Raw genomic sequence first — 16238 nt, 5'->3', positions numbered from 1 at the left:
TGTTTTATTTTTTTATTTTTAAGTGAGTGAAGAGAGACTACTTCTCATTCTGCAGGGAGCTTGTTTACACCTGTCACGCAGGATGGAATCACCAATTCGTAAGTTGGTTTGCAATTTCTGCTTCTGCAGAAACACAGGTGTAGGCTGGTTACCCTGCAGTGAGGAGGTTAGGCTTATTTACTGGCTCTGCTCCTTTTCTGTCTGTTAGTCATAGTTGTAGTTTTTTATGCTCATGGCCAACTGTCACAGTACAGTGATGGGAATACAAAACCGATCAATGTATTTCAACCAAGCCAAAAGTCTTTCACTAATGTACAGGTAGTTATTTTTAGTTCTACTTATTATTTCTATCTGTTGCCAAGTATGGGTCATTTAGATATGAATGCTCCCAAAATGGCTGTACATTGTGCTTATCAGGGTTTGTCTTCTACAGATTTAAAATAAATATTATGCATATTTTGTATTACCAAGTTGGGTGGAAAAAGAAAAACAATGTCAAGAAACAGCACTCTGTTCACTACTGTCAATTGTTGCAATGTCTCAACAGAAATATTACTTTGTTGAAAGCGTAGATAGAGCCAAAAGAAGAAAGAAAGCATGAACCATTGCAGAAACTAACTTACAGAGGCATCCAGAAGCTTTAAACTGCGCATACCATTGCCGAATGGAGTTAGCAGTTGGTGGATCTTTGTTGAACTTCGCCCTGAAGTGTCGTTGCACTGTTATGACTGACTGATGTGAGTGCATTTCAAGCACGGCATACGCTTTCTCGGCTCCTGTCGCCATTTTGTCTCACTGCGCTCTCGAGCGCTCTGGCGGCAGAAACCTGAAGTACGGCTTCAGCCGAACAAAACTTCATGAGTTTTTCTACGTATCTGTAGTGTGTCGTGACCATGTGTCAATGAATGGAGCTACAGTGAATTTATGAAATCGCTTCAATCATTTGTAATAGCCCTGTATAAATAAAACTTCAGTAGAGTTCATGTTACAAAACTTATTGAAGTACTATTTGTGCGTTAACCCTTTGAGATCTATGCTCCAATGCTCTCACATGCTTTTTAATGAAGCAAGATTTGTACATATGAGGGTTGTCCATAAAGTAATGCACCACATTGTTTTTCTTCAACAATTCTTTATTGAACATAATGAGAATCACACTCTCACGAAAGAATGGTGTTTTATCTACACACGCTATTTTTCCATGTAATCTCCATCCCGTTGTATGGCCTTCCTCCAGTGCAAAACAAGGGCGTGTATGCCCTGTCGGTACCAGACCTTGTCCTGGTGGCGGAGCAAGGGCTTCACTGTGTGAATCACCTCATCATCTTCAAAATGTCTTCCATGAATGACATCCTGTAATGGCGAATGACACACCAGCTCACTGCAACATATCAGGTGTGACAGCCAGGGATGGTTTCCCCGACTGCTGCAAATTGTGGAGCCCCACCAAGCCAGCTGCTGATTATCTCACCCTCCATGTCCAGCAACCAACTGTACTTCTGTTGACAGCAGATGCTCCATAGACTTTGCACAAGCATTTGTGAATATTCCCCACAGTTCCTTTCCTGCAGTGAGAAATTCAATGACAACATGTTGCTTGCAAAATATATATCGTACAGACGCCACTTTGAAACTGTCCTGCAGCTACGCTATCTATCGAAAGTGACGGAAACTTGGTGTGCTTATTTAGGAGACTTCAAATAATACATACATAATGTTTCGCATGCATACCATTGTTTTCAGCTGAGAAAACAAATGTGGTGCATTACTTTCCTGGCAACCCTTGTATATGTGTACTAATTTTCAAAATACTCTTTGTACACAGTTGTGTACACTGGGTCTCCGTCAACACTGAAATCATTGTAGACAAAGAAATACATTTACATGGTGCACTTATGTGTGAAATCTTTTACACAAGGAAATATATAAAATTCCCCATATTTCTAGTTAATTACAAAATTGTGCATTTTCAACTTCTCGCGGCGTAATGAATAGTCCATTAAATTTCGGGCATGCAGCTGCGCAAATAAAATTTCCTCCACTGATATTTCAGCCGCGTATTGTCTGGCCATCCTCAGAGAGAGGCACAAGCCTGACGACAAGATGCCAAGTGTGGCCTTATATGCTCCACCGTGGCGGTACTGCACATGCAGGTCACAGATGCTGGTCGGCAGCAGAGAAATACGCTTACACGCTAACACAGTGTTTCTCAAGAATACAGCCTGTCTTCGAGGAAAGAGCACCAACATAGGTCAAAACACACTAGATCTGAAGGAATTACTATCTTCTTCCTCATCACATACCTGCATTTTAGGTTTTGCATTGAATGCTCTATGAATTTGTTGCGGAGAAAATCCATTAGATTTAAAAATGCTCTTGAGGTATGTGAGCTCTTCTTGCATATTGTCTTTATCGGATATACAGTGCGCCTGAAGCTCTAAGGTCTTAAGGACACCTATGGTCTGTGAAGGGTGATGGCAGCTACTGGCATGAAGATACAGATTTGTGTGTGTTGGTTTCCGACATGCGGCATGTCCTAATGTGCCATCACCTGTACGGCGAACGACAACATCCAAAAAGAGGCAGCCGTCTTTTTCTATTTCCATAGTAAATTTAATGCTAGCATGGATGGAATTCAAATGCTCTAGAAATCGATATAATTCACCCATCCAATGGGGCTATACCACAAATGTGTTGTCCACGTACCTCCAGAAGACCATTGGTTTAAAACTTGCTGAGTCCAGTGCCTTGTCCTCGAAGTCTTCCATGAATAACTTAGCTACCAGAGGGGAGAGTGGGCTTCCCATGCCAACACCATCAATTTGCTCATAAAACTCACCATTAAACTGAAAATAAGATGATAAAAGCACATATTCAAATAAGGCCATAATGTTCTTATCAAAATGTTGGCCGATAAGAGATAAAGAGTCCTTTAAAGGTACCTTGGTGTATAATGATACCACGTCAAAACTAACAAGCACATCCGTACTATTTAGCCTGACATTGCTAAATCTCTGAATAAAATCCATAGAATTATGAATGTGGTGATCATTACTGAAGAAATGTATGATGAAATAAAAGAAATTATTCAGATTGTGAAGGGAGACGAAAATTTAATAATCATGGGTGACTGGAATTCGAGTGTAGGAAAAGGGAGAGAAGGAAACATAGTAGGTGAATATGGATTGGGGCTAAGAAATGAAAGAGGAAGCCGCCTGGTAGAATTTTGCACATAGCACAACATAATCATAACTAACACTTGGTTTAAGAATCATGAAAGAAGGTTGTATACATGGAGGAACCCTGGAGATACTAAAAGGTATCAGATAGATTATATAATGGTAAGACAGAGATTTAGGAACCAGGTTGTAAATTGTAAGACATTTCCAGGGGCAGATGTGGACTCTGACCACAATCTATTGGTTATGACCTGTAGATTAAAACTGAAGAAACTGCAAAAAGGTGGGAATTTAAGGAGATGGGACCTGGATAAACTGAAAGAACTAGAGGTTGTACAGAGTTTCAGGGAGAGCTTAAGGGAACAATTGACAGGAATGGGGGAAAGAAATACAGTAGAAGAATGGGTAGCTTTGAGGCATAAAGTAGCGAAGGCAGCAGAGGATCAAGTAGGTAAAAAGACGAGGGCTAGTAGAAATCCTTGGGTAACAGAAGAAATATTGAATTTGATTGATGAAAGGAGAAAATATAAAAATGCAGTAAATGAAGCAGGCAAAAAGGAATACAAACGTCTCAAAAATGAGATCGACAGGAAGTGCAAAATGGCTAAGCAGGGATGGCTAGAGGACAAATGTAAGGATGTAGAGGCCTATCTCACTAGGGGTAAGATAGATACTGCCTACAGGAAAATTAAAGAGACCTTTGGATATAAGAGAACGACTTGTATGAATATCAAGAGCTCAGATGGAAACCCAGTTCTAAGCAAAGAAGGGAAAGCAGAAAGGTGGAAGGAGTATATAGAGGGTCTATACAAGGGCGATGTACTTGATGACAATAGTATGGAAATGGAAGAGGATGAAGATGAAATGGGAGATACAATACTGCGTGAAGAGTTTGACAGAGCACTGAAAGACCTGAGTCGAAACAAGGCCCCCGGAGTAGACAATATTCCATTGGAACTACCGACGGCCTTGGGAGAGCCAGTCCTGACAAAACTCTACCATCTGGTGAGCAAGATGTATGAAACAGGCGAAATACCCTCAGACTTCAAGAAGAATATAATAATTCCAATCCCAAAGAAAGCAGGTGTTGACAGATGTGAAAATTACCGAACAATCAGTTTAATAAGTCACAGCTGCAAAATACTAACACGAATTCTTTACAGACGAATGGAAAAACTAGTAGAAGCCAACCTCGGGGAAGATCAGTTTGGATTCCGTAGAAACACTGGAACACGTGAGGCAATACTGACCTTACGACTTATCTTAGAAGAAAGATTAAGGAAAGGCAAACCTACGGTTCTAGCATTTGTAGACTTAGAGAAAGCTTTTGACAATGTTGACTGGAATACTCTCTTTCACATTCTAAAGGTGGCAGGGGTAAAATACAGGGAGCGAAAGGCTATTTACAATTTGTACAGAAACCAGATGGCAGTTATAAGAGTCGAGGGACGTGAAAGGGAAGCAGTGGTTGGGAAGGGAGTGAGACAGGGTTGTAGCCTATCCCCGATGTTATTCAATCTGTATATTGAGCAAGCAGTAAAGGAAACAAAAGAAAAATTCGGAGTAGGTATTAAAATTCATGGAGAAGAAATAAAAACTTTGAGGTTCGCTGATGACATTGTAATTCTGTCAGAGACAGCAAAGTACTTGGAAGAGCAGTTGAATGGAATGGACAGTGTCTTGAAAGGAGGATATAAGATGAACATCGACAAAAGCAAAACAAGGATAATGGAATGTAGTCTAATTAAGTCGGGTGATGCTGAGGGAATTAGATTAGGAAATGAGGCACTTAAAGTAGTAAAGGAGTTTTGCTATTTGGGGAGCAAAATAACTGATGATGGTCGAAGTCGAGAGGATATAATAGGTAGGCTGGCAATAGCAAGGAAAGCGTTTCTGAAGAAGAGAAATTTGTTAACATCGAGTATAGATTTAAGTGTCTGGAAGTGGTTTCTGAAAGTATTCGTATGGAGTGTAGCCATGTATGGAAGTGAAACATGGACGATAAATAATTTGGACAAGAAGAGAATAGAAGCTTTCGAAATGTGGTGCTACAGAAGAATGCTGAAGATTAGATGGGTAGATCACATAACTAATGAGGAAGTATTGAATAGGATTGGGGAGAAGAGAAGTTTGTGGCATAACATGACCAGAAGAAGGGATCGGTTGGTAGGACATGTTCTGAGGCATCAAGGGATCACCAATTTAGTATTGGAGGGCAGCGTGGAGGGTAAAAATCGTAGAGGGAGACCAAGAGATGAATACACTAAGCAGATTCAGAAGGATGTAGGTTGCAGTAGGTACTGGGAGATGAAAAAGCTTGCACAGGATAGAGTAGCATGGAGAGCTGCATCAAACCAGTCTCAGGACTGAAGACCACAACAACAACAACAACGATCATTATACACCAAGGTACCTTTAAAGGGCTTGTTATCCCTTATCGGCCAACATCTTGATAAGAACATTACGGCCTTATTTGAACATGTTCTTTTATCATCTTATTTTCAGTTTAATGGTGAATTTTATGAGCAAATTGATGGTGTTGCCATGCAAAGTCCCCTCTCTCCTCTGGCAGCTAATTTATTCATGGAAGACTTTGAGGACAAGGCACTGGACTCAGCAAGTTTCAAACCAATGGTCTTCTGGAAATACATGGACAACACATTCATGGTATGGCCCCATGGGATGGGTGAATTACATCGATTTCTAGAGCATTTGAATCCCATCCATGTTAGCATTAAATTTAGTATGGAAATAGAAGAAGACAGCTACCTCTTTTTTTTTATGTTGTCGTTCGCTGTAAAGGTGATGGCACGTTAGGACATGCCGCATATCGGAAACCAACACACACAAATCTGTATCTTCATGCCAGTAGCTGCCATCACCCTTCACAGACCATAGGTGCCCTGAAGACCTTAGTGCATGAGGCGCACTGTATATCCAATAGACAATGTGCAAGAAGAGCTCACATACCTCAAGAGCATTTTTAAATCTAATGGATTTTCTCCACAACAAATTCATAGAGCATTTAATGCAAAACCTAAAATGTAGGTATGTGATGGGGAAGAAGATAGTAATTCCTTCAAATCTAGTGCGTTTTTGCCTTACGTTGGTGCTCTTTCCTCGAAGATAGGCCGTATTCTTGAGAAACAATGTGTTAAGGTGATCTTCTAGTCCCCCACGAAGATTGCAGCTTTACTCAGCTCTGTGAAGATTACTTGTGGAAATAGTGAGAAGTCGTACATAGGTCAAACAACACGCACCGTTCATGTGTGGTGTGTGGAGCATCGAAGATACACACTCTTATTACAACCAGACAAGTTAGCTGTGGCCAAACATTGTATTGATACAAGCCATTCCATGAATTACAGTGATGTGAAGATTTTAACATAGACATCTGCTTTTTGGGAATCTATCTTCAAGGAAGCTATAGAGATTAGATTAGCTACTAATGTAATAAATGGAGATAATAGTTTTAATTTGGACAAAGCATGGAATCCAGCTGTGGGGGTAATTAAACTGCAGAGAAATCATCATGGTGCCATCGCCACCAATCATACATCTATAAGCGAATGGAATGTCTTTACGTCTTCACCACAGGTGGCGCATGTGTAAGCGTATTTCTCTGCCACCGACCAGCATCTGTGACCCGCATGCGCAGTAGCGCCGCGGTGGAGCATAAAAGGCCGCACTTGGCATCTTGCCGTCAGTCTTGTGCCTCACTCTGAGGATGGCCGGACGATATGCGGCCGAAATATCGGTGGAGGAAATTTTATTTGCGCGGCTGCATGCCTGAAATTTAATGGACTAATTACAAAATTTGTTGGGAATTATGTCCACAATATCTTTCAGTTTAAATGAAGTGAACAGAAACAGTTCTTTTTTTGCAAACAAACATGACATTGCATTTTCTACATTTTTCTCTTGAACCTTCTGTGCATCTGGAAATTTGCAACTAGTAGACAGTGCACCATTGACGAAGAGATAAGTGTTGTGCTCTGTCATACCAAATGTCTTCCAAAGGCCTACTTTTTCCTCGTTACATTTGGAGTATCTGGAGGTGTGGCAGATGATTGCCCTCCCCACTTACCGTATTTACTCAAATCTAAGCCGCACTCGAATCTAAGCCGCACCTGAAAAATGAGACTCGAAATAAGGGAAAAAAAAAATTCTCGAATCTAAGCCGCACCTGAAGTCTGAGACTCGAAATTCAAGGGGAGAAAAAAGTTTTAGCCCGCACCTCCAAATTGAAACAAAGTTGGTCCATTGTAATATGAGACACAATTTAGGTCGAATGAATGACGATGCAGCTACAGTAGTTTGGTTCGAGTCGTAAGCTTAGCAGTTAAGCTTTACCAGGTAGCCATTGCTATGCGTCAGGCACTCCATCCGTAATTCTACGGGTACCCTTCCTTTTTCACGCGCTTCGTCTGGTTTGAATTGATTGCTTATTTTGCTTTGATCTCATAAGTGCCGTTTTCTTTGTTATAGGTGTTTACGTCACTCTAAGCTGAAAATGCATTACTGTACTGCATCATGCATTGTTTGTCGCATTCTGATAGTTCGTGTTTACGGCCTGTCGCCGCTCGCGGCATGGCTTACTTTCGTGCGCGCTACCGCGGCTTACAATAAAAAAAAGAGAGGAATTGTCTCATAACCGAAACAACGGCAAGAGACTGCTATTTGTTGTTTCTTACACTGCTGCTTTCTTTGATAATGATCAACAAGAACCAAATAATAGACTGCGTATGATAGAACATAGTTCTGAACAAGAGATAGTCGAAAATATTTCTCCGTTTGAAAATCTTTGCGGCCGCTTCTTTAGTACGTCAAATTCTGTACAGAAATTACAGTCAGCTTAGATTTAAAAATCTAGTCAGTTGCCGTGCTTCATTTCTGACTGTATCACTATTAGGCATAAGAATAAAACGAATATAAACATGAAACGATATGTATATTCTTCCACGTTTGCTGTTGTCTCACTCTAGTTTCGTAGTTTATTAGGCAGACAGGATTTAAATGAGATAGCAGCAAACACGAAAGAATACACGGCAAAATGTTTATATTCGTATTATTCTTATAGTGAAGAGAGTACTGCATGTGATTCACATTTCATCAGGTTCCTATTAGCAACCATCTCTTCTCACAGGTAGTAAAAAATTCAGAAAGCAGAGTTGGCCATATTGACAAATATCCCAAACAGTCTTGCCAGTCGGATTTTCGTATTACGTTGAAATTCTGCTACATTCGAAGATGAACAATACGGAATTTGTATTTACTTCGTTGAATAAAGTATGAAAATGCAGTGGTCGAAACTCGGGGCGGAGAAAAAAGCTCATCTTCCACCTTTTCGTTTTAAAAAATTTATTTACTGACGCAGAGGTTTTGGCGCCAGTATTTATCTTTGTGCCTAGAAAGCATGCCTGTGCAGCGCTACATATATTCGACGGCAGAAGTTAGCTGTGGCGGCACCTACCAACATTTTTCAGAACTTCCGCTTGCTTTGCACTCGATTCTAAGCCGCAGGCGGTTTTTTGGATTACAAAAACCGGAGAAAAAGTGCGGCTTAGATTCGAGTCAATACGGTAACACTGTAACATCAGGCCGCCTCATATGGTAATATAGGAGCTATATTATTTTCTTTGCTGGTAGACCCATTGTTGTGGCACTTCTCCTGTAGCTCTGTACCACAGCAGAATCTTCAAAAAGGAAAGTTTCAGTGAGTGTACGTTTTTTGGACTTCATGAAATTTCTGCAATACGACAATAATTGATCAAAAAGATCAACCTTACCCATGCCATGGTTGTATAGCTCTACAATTGCTGGTTGATCAGTGTAACATATTCACCTTGTTTCTTGCCATAGTGTTCAAGTTTTTCCTTCCCCAGTGAAATTTTGCCTAGAACAGTTTCATAACCCATGAAGTTAGCTTGCTCTTCACATACTGTTTTACAGAGAGGTGCCCTCTAAATGAAATCATTGCCTCATCAACTGCTAACTCTTACTCTACAGTTAATTCTAGACATCTTTTACACAGGGCAGTGTAGGTATGCCAAACCTTGACCATGACCATGACCTCGTTGTTAGGTGGCGTATCCACATGTTCACAAGATAGAGATGGGTTGTCATTAGGAAGAACTCTCTCTGTGTACTTTTTCCAATATTGTGTCCCAAGACATTCGAAGCCTGGGAAAATTTAGAGTTTCAATTGTTATGTGAAGTCCAAACAATTTCTTGAGTTCTGCTGATGTAGTTTGTTACAAATTCTTAACATTTCCACTTTGTAATGCATGTAATATTTGTCAGATCAGCCTTATTGCTAAAGGTGTCATAGGGAATGTACTTAATGAAGGAAGTTGAAGTCTGAGGAAGTAATTCCTGGTCTTCAATATGTTGTTCCTATTTAGAATAAGAATCCAATATAGAAATTGGGTAATGATGCCACTTATGTTCAATTTCAATGTCATTGTTGATAATTAGGTCACTTTCTTCAATTGTAACTATCATTGTTGTCCAAGATGGAATAACAATAATATTATGAGGAGGATAGATTGCTACTCACCATGTAGATGAGATGTTGAGTCACAGGCAGGCACAACAGAAAGACTGCTGTACATTTAAGCTTTTGATCAAAAGACCTTCTTCTGAAGTAGAAAACACACACACACACACACACACACACACACACACACACACACACACACACTCATATATTCAAACGGGCACAACTTGCAGACGTATGACCATTTTCTCTTATACCGCATAGCAGCCAGAGACAGTGGTCGTGTTTGTGAATTGTGCCTCTGTGAATGTGTGTGTTTTCCACTTCAGAAGAAGGCCTTTTGATAGAAAGTATAAATGTGTGGCAGTCTTTTCGTTGTGTCTGTATGAAACTCAGTCTCAGTTAATGTCTCCTCTGTATGGTGAGTAGCAATCTCTCCTTTACATAATATTGTCATTACTGTTTTCATTATAAATGTAACTTTAATAATTTGGCTTTATCTGGTCATTGGTTTCTTATCTCTTTATTTTGTCAACCTCCACTCTCACCCTTTTTTTTCCTCCCTCTTGAAATACAGCAGGACTCCACATCAGGAACTGTTTTTCTTCTGCCATTCGTATGCATCTCTAAAATGGCACATCATGCTTAACTTTGAAATTATAATTATTTTTGTTATTATTATTATTATTATTATTATTGTATGATGTACAGAACTGAAAATTTAAGAAAAATCGCAAATAATCTTGTCAGTAGTATTTTCATATGTACGAGGTGAGATGGAAAGTTTTAAGTATGGGCTTGTAATGTACAATGGTGGTACTTACATGCTACTGTCATGCATCTCCTTCAAAATAGTTCCCTTCTGATTGAACACTCTTACTCCAACGATGTTTCCACTTTCGGAAATATTCCTGGAAATTTTTTTCCTAAAGTGCATTAAGGATGCTATCTGTGTTTGTGTGGATGTCTTAAATAGTCAAATTGCTTCCCTTTCAGTGAAAATTTCAGTTTAAGAAAACAGGTAGAAGTCCACAGGGGCCAAATCAGGGGAATATGGCAGTTGTGGAAGCACAGGAATTTTGAATTTGGTCAAAAATTCAACGATGGAGAAGGCACGATGAGCTGGAGCATTGTTATGATGAAGCACCCAACTCCTGCCTTTCCACAGTGCAGGCCTTTCCTTCCGCACCTTTTTGCACAAACATTCAAGAACATTCAAGGACACGTTTGTAGCATTTCTGGTTAATTGTCTGTCCTCCTGGTGTAAATTCATGATGCGATAGATTAAAAAAAAATTACCAGCATCATCTTCACCTTAGACTGACTTTGCCGTGCTTTTTTCAGTCATGGTGAACCTGGTGTCTTCCACAGCAAAGACTGCACTTTGGCTTCAGGATCATATCCTTATACCCACAATTCATCACCTGTAATTATCCTATTTAACAAATCTGAGTAATTTTTAGTCCGATTAATCAGTTCTTGGCACACTTCAAGTCTGTGTTGTCTCTAGTCACTTGACAAAACTTTTGGAATGAATTTTTCAGACACTCAACACATGTTCAGATCTTCAGTGAAAATTGACTGAACTGCATTGAAACTTAAGTTCATCAGCCGTCTCCCTAATTGTAAGTCTATGGTCAGAGTGCACTAAGTTGGGAACTTTTTTGATGTGGCAGGAAGGCCGGACCATGGTTCATCTTCAAATGATTCACAGCCATTTTTAAATATGTTGAACCAGAAAGGGGGGGGGGGACATTCGACTGGCTCATACAGTTTTCTCTAAAAGCTGTTTTTAATATGTCGTAAGTCTCAGAAGCTGATTTTCCAGTTTTAAAACAAAATTTCACACAAACTCGTTGCTCCGTTTTTACGTCCATTTTCATGCAGACAGAATCCAGCAACAAGCCCTAACTGACCCGCACTCAACCAGCTGCCACAACGAACTGAATAAAAGTAACGCAGTTTCCTGTCAGAGGGTATTCAAGGACAAGACAATGACTCATTCCCTACCCTCCGCGTACCTGTCTGCCAAACCAGTAAGCAGTAGCGGATCCATTCTTAAAACTTTCCAATCACACCTCGTATACTGATATATGGTGTTCAATCACATTGTCAGTAACTGCAGTTTGAACGCTGTGCCAGTTTCCATATATAACAATTACTGGTAGTATAACAGATGTGCCTATATTGAAGAAATTCCACCCAAAACTTGTAAAAATTGTTACGATAACAAAGAAACAGAACAATGGCTTCACATGAAGTAAACACAGAAGTTCTACGTTCTGTCAGACACACTGCTTGAAACCCCATGGTTAAGATTGTACATACTGAAAAGCTGTATTTCTTTTTATGGACTAAAACAATTGTGAAATATTCAATATGGCAATAAGTAAACTGATCATTTAATAATTTGCATACAGACTATTACATTCACTAGTTCAATTGGGTATAACTTACCAACCACTTTCGTGTATTCTTAAGTTCACAAGTTGCTGTGCACTACTGCTTTCTTTTGATGTTTTTATAGTAGTGCATTATAGATAGCACTATTTGTGCATGATGAAAATATTTAACATACACAAATTTGCACTGGAGGTTTCCTTTGAGGAAAACTTTTTCTGTTGCAGCTAATACAGAGTAAGAATTAATGTACACCTTTGTAGCCAGTGTGTTTGAAAAGGTTACACACACACACACACACACACACACACACACACACACACACACACACACAGAAATGTGGGGCGGGAGGGGGGGAGGGAGTGGTGATACAACTAACACTATGCTTACAGTTACAGGCGGCGACAGCAGCTGCCAAAAAGAAAAAGAAGAAGGATAAGAAAAGAAAATCAGAGTGCCTGGATGAAAGTGTTACAAATGGTAAGACCACTTACAGTAAATATAGTGTATGAAGATCCCTGACAGCTCACAGTGCTGTGGCTAATAGCTGCAGACAAAAACAGTAGCTGTCTACTGAGCTGTGGTAACACTGAGGCATTGCATTAAAGACGTTTACAAAATTATGTTATTGGTTGATATAGGCTCACAAAGCTCCCATGCCCAGCGCACTGCAACTGTCAGGGATCAACTTACACCAGTTTAACTATAGTCCAGGAGATGAACCTTTGGTACTGACAGCTCAGTAGAATCTTTCCGTTGCCAAGTGATCGCAGATAACCAGCCAACAGCTGACTGCATTGTAGCGGGTAGGAGGAGCTACAGTGCCACTCTGCAAACCTGGCGTGCGCAGGTCAGAAACGTACCAATGAGTGGCCCACGTTCAACCAGTGCTATCATTTCGCCATTTGTGTTAATAATTCTGTTAATGGTTAATGGTTTATTTTGTTTTCATTGTTAGTGTTTATTTGCTTCTGTCTCCTTTAAAATAATGTCCAGTGGAATGAGTAGTGCCGGCCAAACACGTGAAGTGAAATGAAATGAAATGAAATGAAGGAAGAAAAGTATGCTACAAACCAAGCACATGAATTCGTGTGTTTGATGGGGGATTACTTTGAAAAAGGAAAAGGAGAATGGTGACCCCTTGCTCAGTTTGTTAAGAGGACTACAGTAGCATTGAAAATAAGCAAGAAAAATTTTGTAACAATAGGGAGAGAAAAGTACAGTATGGACTATGGTGAGAGTGGCACAACAAGGCTGCACACACAAGGAAAGAAGCGCCAGAGGAAGAAGCAAGTAACAGCTTTGGACGATTTTGAGAAAGACACTGTTTGTCATCATATATATGGCTATTACAAGAGAAGCAAATCAAACCATCGAAAAGCCAGGATGGAATGTACAATATATGAGGAGGAAAGATTTTACTCACCATAGTGTGGAGATGCTGAGTCACAGGTGGGCAGAACAAAAAGACTCACAATTAAAGCTTCTGGCCATTAAGGCCTTCGTCAACAATACACACACACACACACACACACACACACACACACACACACACACACACATAAAACTGCAGTCTAGGCAACTGAAACCACACTGTGAGCAGCAGCACCAGCGCATGATGGGAGTGGCGACTGGGTGGGGGTGAGGAGGAGGCTGGGGCTGGGAGGGGGAGGGATAGTGTGATGGGGATGGTGGACAGTGAAGTGCTGCCCTCAGTCTAGCCTGCAACACTTCACTGTCCACCACCCCCACCATACTATTGCTCCCTCTCCCCTGCCCCAGCCTCCTCCTTACCCCACTCAGTCGCCACTCCCATCACGCACCGATGCTGCTGCTAGCATTGTGGTTTCAGTTTCCTGAGATCGCAGCTCTGTGTGTGAGTTGCATTTGCATGTGTGCGTGGGGGGGGGGATGTGTGCGCTTATGTGTGTCTATTGTTGACAAAGGTCTTAATAGCTGAAAGCTTTAAATGTGAGTGTCTTTTTGTTGTGCCTATCTGCGACTCAGCATCGTTCCTTCTCATATATTATAAGAGAAGGGAACATTCTATTCTATCTAAATTACTTGTGTCACTTCAGAAAGATTATAATTTTGTGGGAAGCTAATATGCATTATGTACAATGTCAGATATTCAGTGTTTAACAGACACAAAATATTGATGGAAAGGCCAGATGTAGTCACGTGACAGTGCAGATTTCTATGCAGAATCATGACTGTGATTCGAAACTATAGTGTGGCTAGATGAAATGTGGTTAATGCCAGCTGTTCATTACACAAAGGCTGGAGTGATGGAATGCCCAAGGGGATCATGGCAGCGCCTTTTGGGAGGGGAGGGTTAATTATTGTTTTACATGCAGGTACATCGGCTAGTTTTGTGCCAAACTGCTTGTTAATGTTTTGTTCAAAAAACACACGTGATTACCAAGAAGAGATGAACAGTGTGGCTTTTCAAAAGTGGTTCGAAACATCACTTATGGCGAATGTGACAAGTCTATCAATGATCATCATGGACAATGCCCCTTATCATTCTGTTGTTCACAATAGTACACCAACTTTGGCAAAGAAAAAAGAAGATACAGTATTATTCGGCGGCTGAAACGATGAAAAGTGTATTTCAGAGAAGATATGAAGAAGGCAGAAATGCCCAAAATTGTCGCACAAAAGAAACAATAATTTCCAACATATGTAATTGATAAGATTGCTAAAAGGCACCTTCATGAAAATGTTTAGCTTCCTCCATACCATTGTCACGGAAGAATGCGTAGAAAATTTAATTATACAACTGAGAGAGAGCTGTGATAGTTCGAGCAGTGCTGATGAAGACTATTTCAAACCAGATTCTGACAGTAATGAGAGTGGTTGTTTTCCATTAGCATAACTACAACACATCCAAGAACGTAAAGACCGAGTCTGCCATCAATCTATCATCATGTTATGAGTACCATCTTCAGATTATAACTGTTAATATATTGATAAATTATGCAGTCACTTGTTGTAGAACTAATTAATATTGCTAATATTCAACAGCGGAAACAAAAACTGCGTATGTTCAACGATTTGAGGAAATCATTTTCATTTCTATTGTGAAGTTTGACAAATAACTTTATGGTATTTCAGCGTATTAGAAACTAAATTGCTCTTTTCAACTTTTCATGCTTATATATCACAAGTAGCAACTGTAAATCAATTCACATGTACAAATACAACCATGTCATTGACACTTTTCTTTCTGCTGTTAGAGAATATGTACAAGTAGAGACCAGGTGCGGAGTGCCATAAGCCACGTTCAACAGTGTTGCCATGTGTCTGTCCGAACTGTCAATACCAATCACTCGTCTTGTGGACTCTACAGTAAAGTTGTTAAAATTCATCACAAAGATATTTGCCAAAGAGTTAATGCGAGCTTCTATAATTTGTATTTCCTTTACAGATGCTGGTGTTGAAAATGGAGACATTACTCTTGAACCTCCAAAAAAGAAGAAAAAGAAGAAGGTGAAACTCCAGCAAGAAGTTGAATAATAAACCTAGGTGCTTGATCTGGTTACTAAAAACTATAATGTTGTGACCCCTTAGGGCCTGAAAAAAAAGTATTGCTAATGGAAATAAGATGAAGCTATCAATAAGATTTTACAACATAATTACTTGTACAGCTCTAAGTATCTGGAAGTGACAGTGAAATTGAACATGTATTATTGAGAAACTTTTTCTTGAGGAGCTAACAAATGATATAGGAAATGTGGTTGACAGTGCCTGTCTGAGAATAGGAGCCTCCATAAACTGATTACTGTGGTTAACTTATTGACAATTCAGAAAATGACAGCCAAATGTAGTATTAATCTGAATTCACAACCAGTCTAGTAAATCTGTTCTTCTCTGCATATCAGTTTACTTTTTGTGAAGTTGGATAGAAAAACCACATATTCCAAAAATATACATAAGTACCTTTTAGCAACAATGTAAGGAAAAGATAGATTGCTACTTACTGCAAAGGTGACATGTTAAGTTGTAGACAGGCACAATTAAAAGGCACTTACTTATTAGCTTTCGGCCACAGCCACCATCAGAAAAAGACACACACACACACATTCATTCCCACAAGCAATCACACCTCTCACACACGACTACCATCTCCGGCAGCTCGGACAATGGTACCATATTGT

General features: G+C 39.9%; 1 protein-coding gene across 1 annotated transcript in view; it reads left to right on the top strand.

The window, feature by feature from the left end:
• The window catches only part of LOC124789514 (nucleolar protein 56), an 82188-nt gene extending 66232 nt beyond the window's left edge, over positions 1-15956 (top strand). The window contains exons 9-10 of the mRNA XM_047256901.1: positions 12471-12558; positions 15509-15956. Coding sequence (XP_047112857.1) covers positions 12471-12558; positions 15509-15597 — 177 coding nt within the window. The 3' untranslated portion in view covers positions 15598-15956. The remainder of the gene's footprint in view (positions 1-12470; positions 12559-15508) is intronic.
• Positions 15957-16238: the final 282 nt, after the last annotated feature.

The sequence above is a fragment of the Schistocerca piceifrons genome, chromosome 3, assembly GCF_021461385.2.
Source record: "Schistocerca piceifrons isolate TAMUIC-IGC-003096 chromosome 3, iqSchPice1.1, whole genome shotgun sequence".
NCBI classification, from domain to species: Eukaryota; Metazoa; Arthropoda; class Insecta; order Orthoptera; family Acrididae; genus Schistocerca; species Schistocerca piceifrons.
Note: the sequence above shows the minus strand (reverse complement) of the source record. Positions and strands in the feature narration are given on the sequence as shown.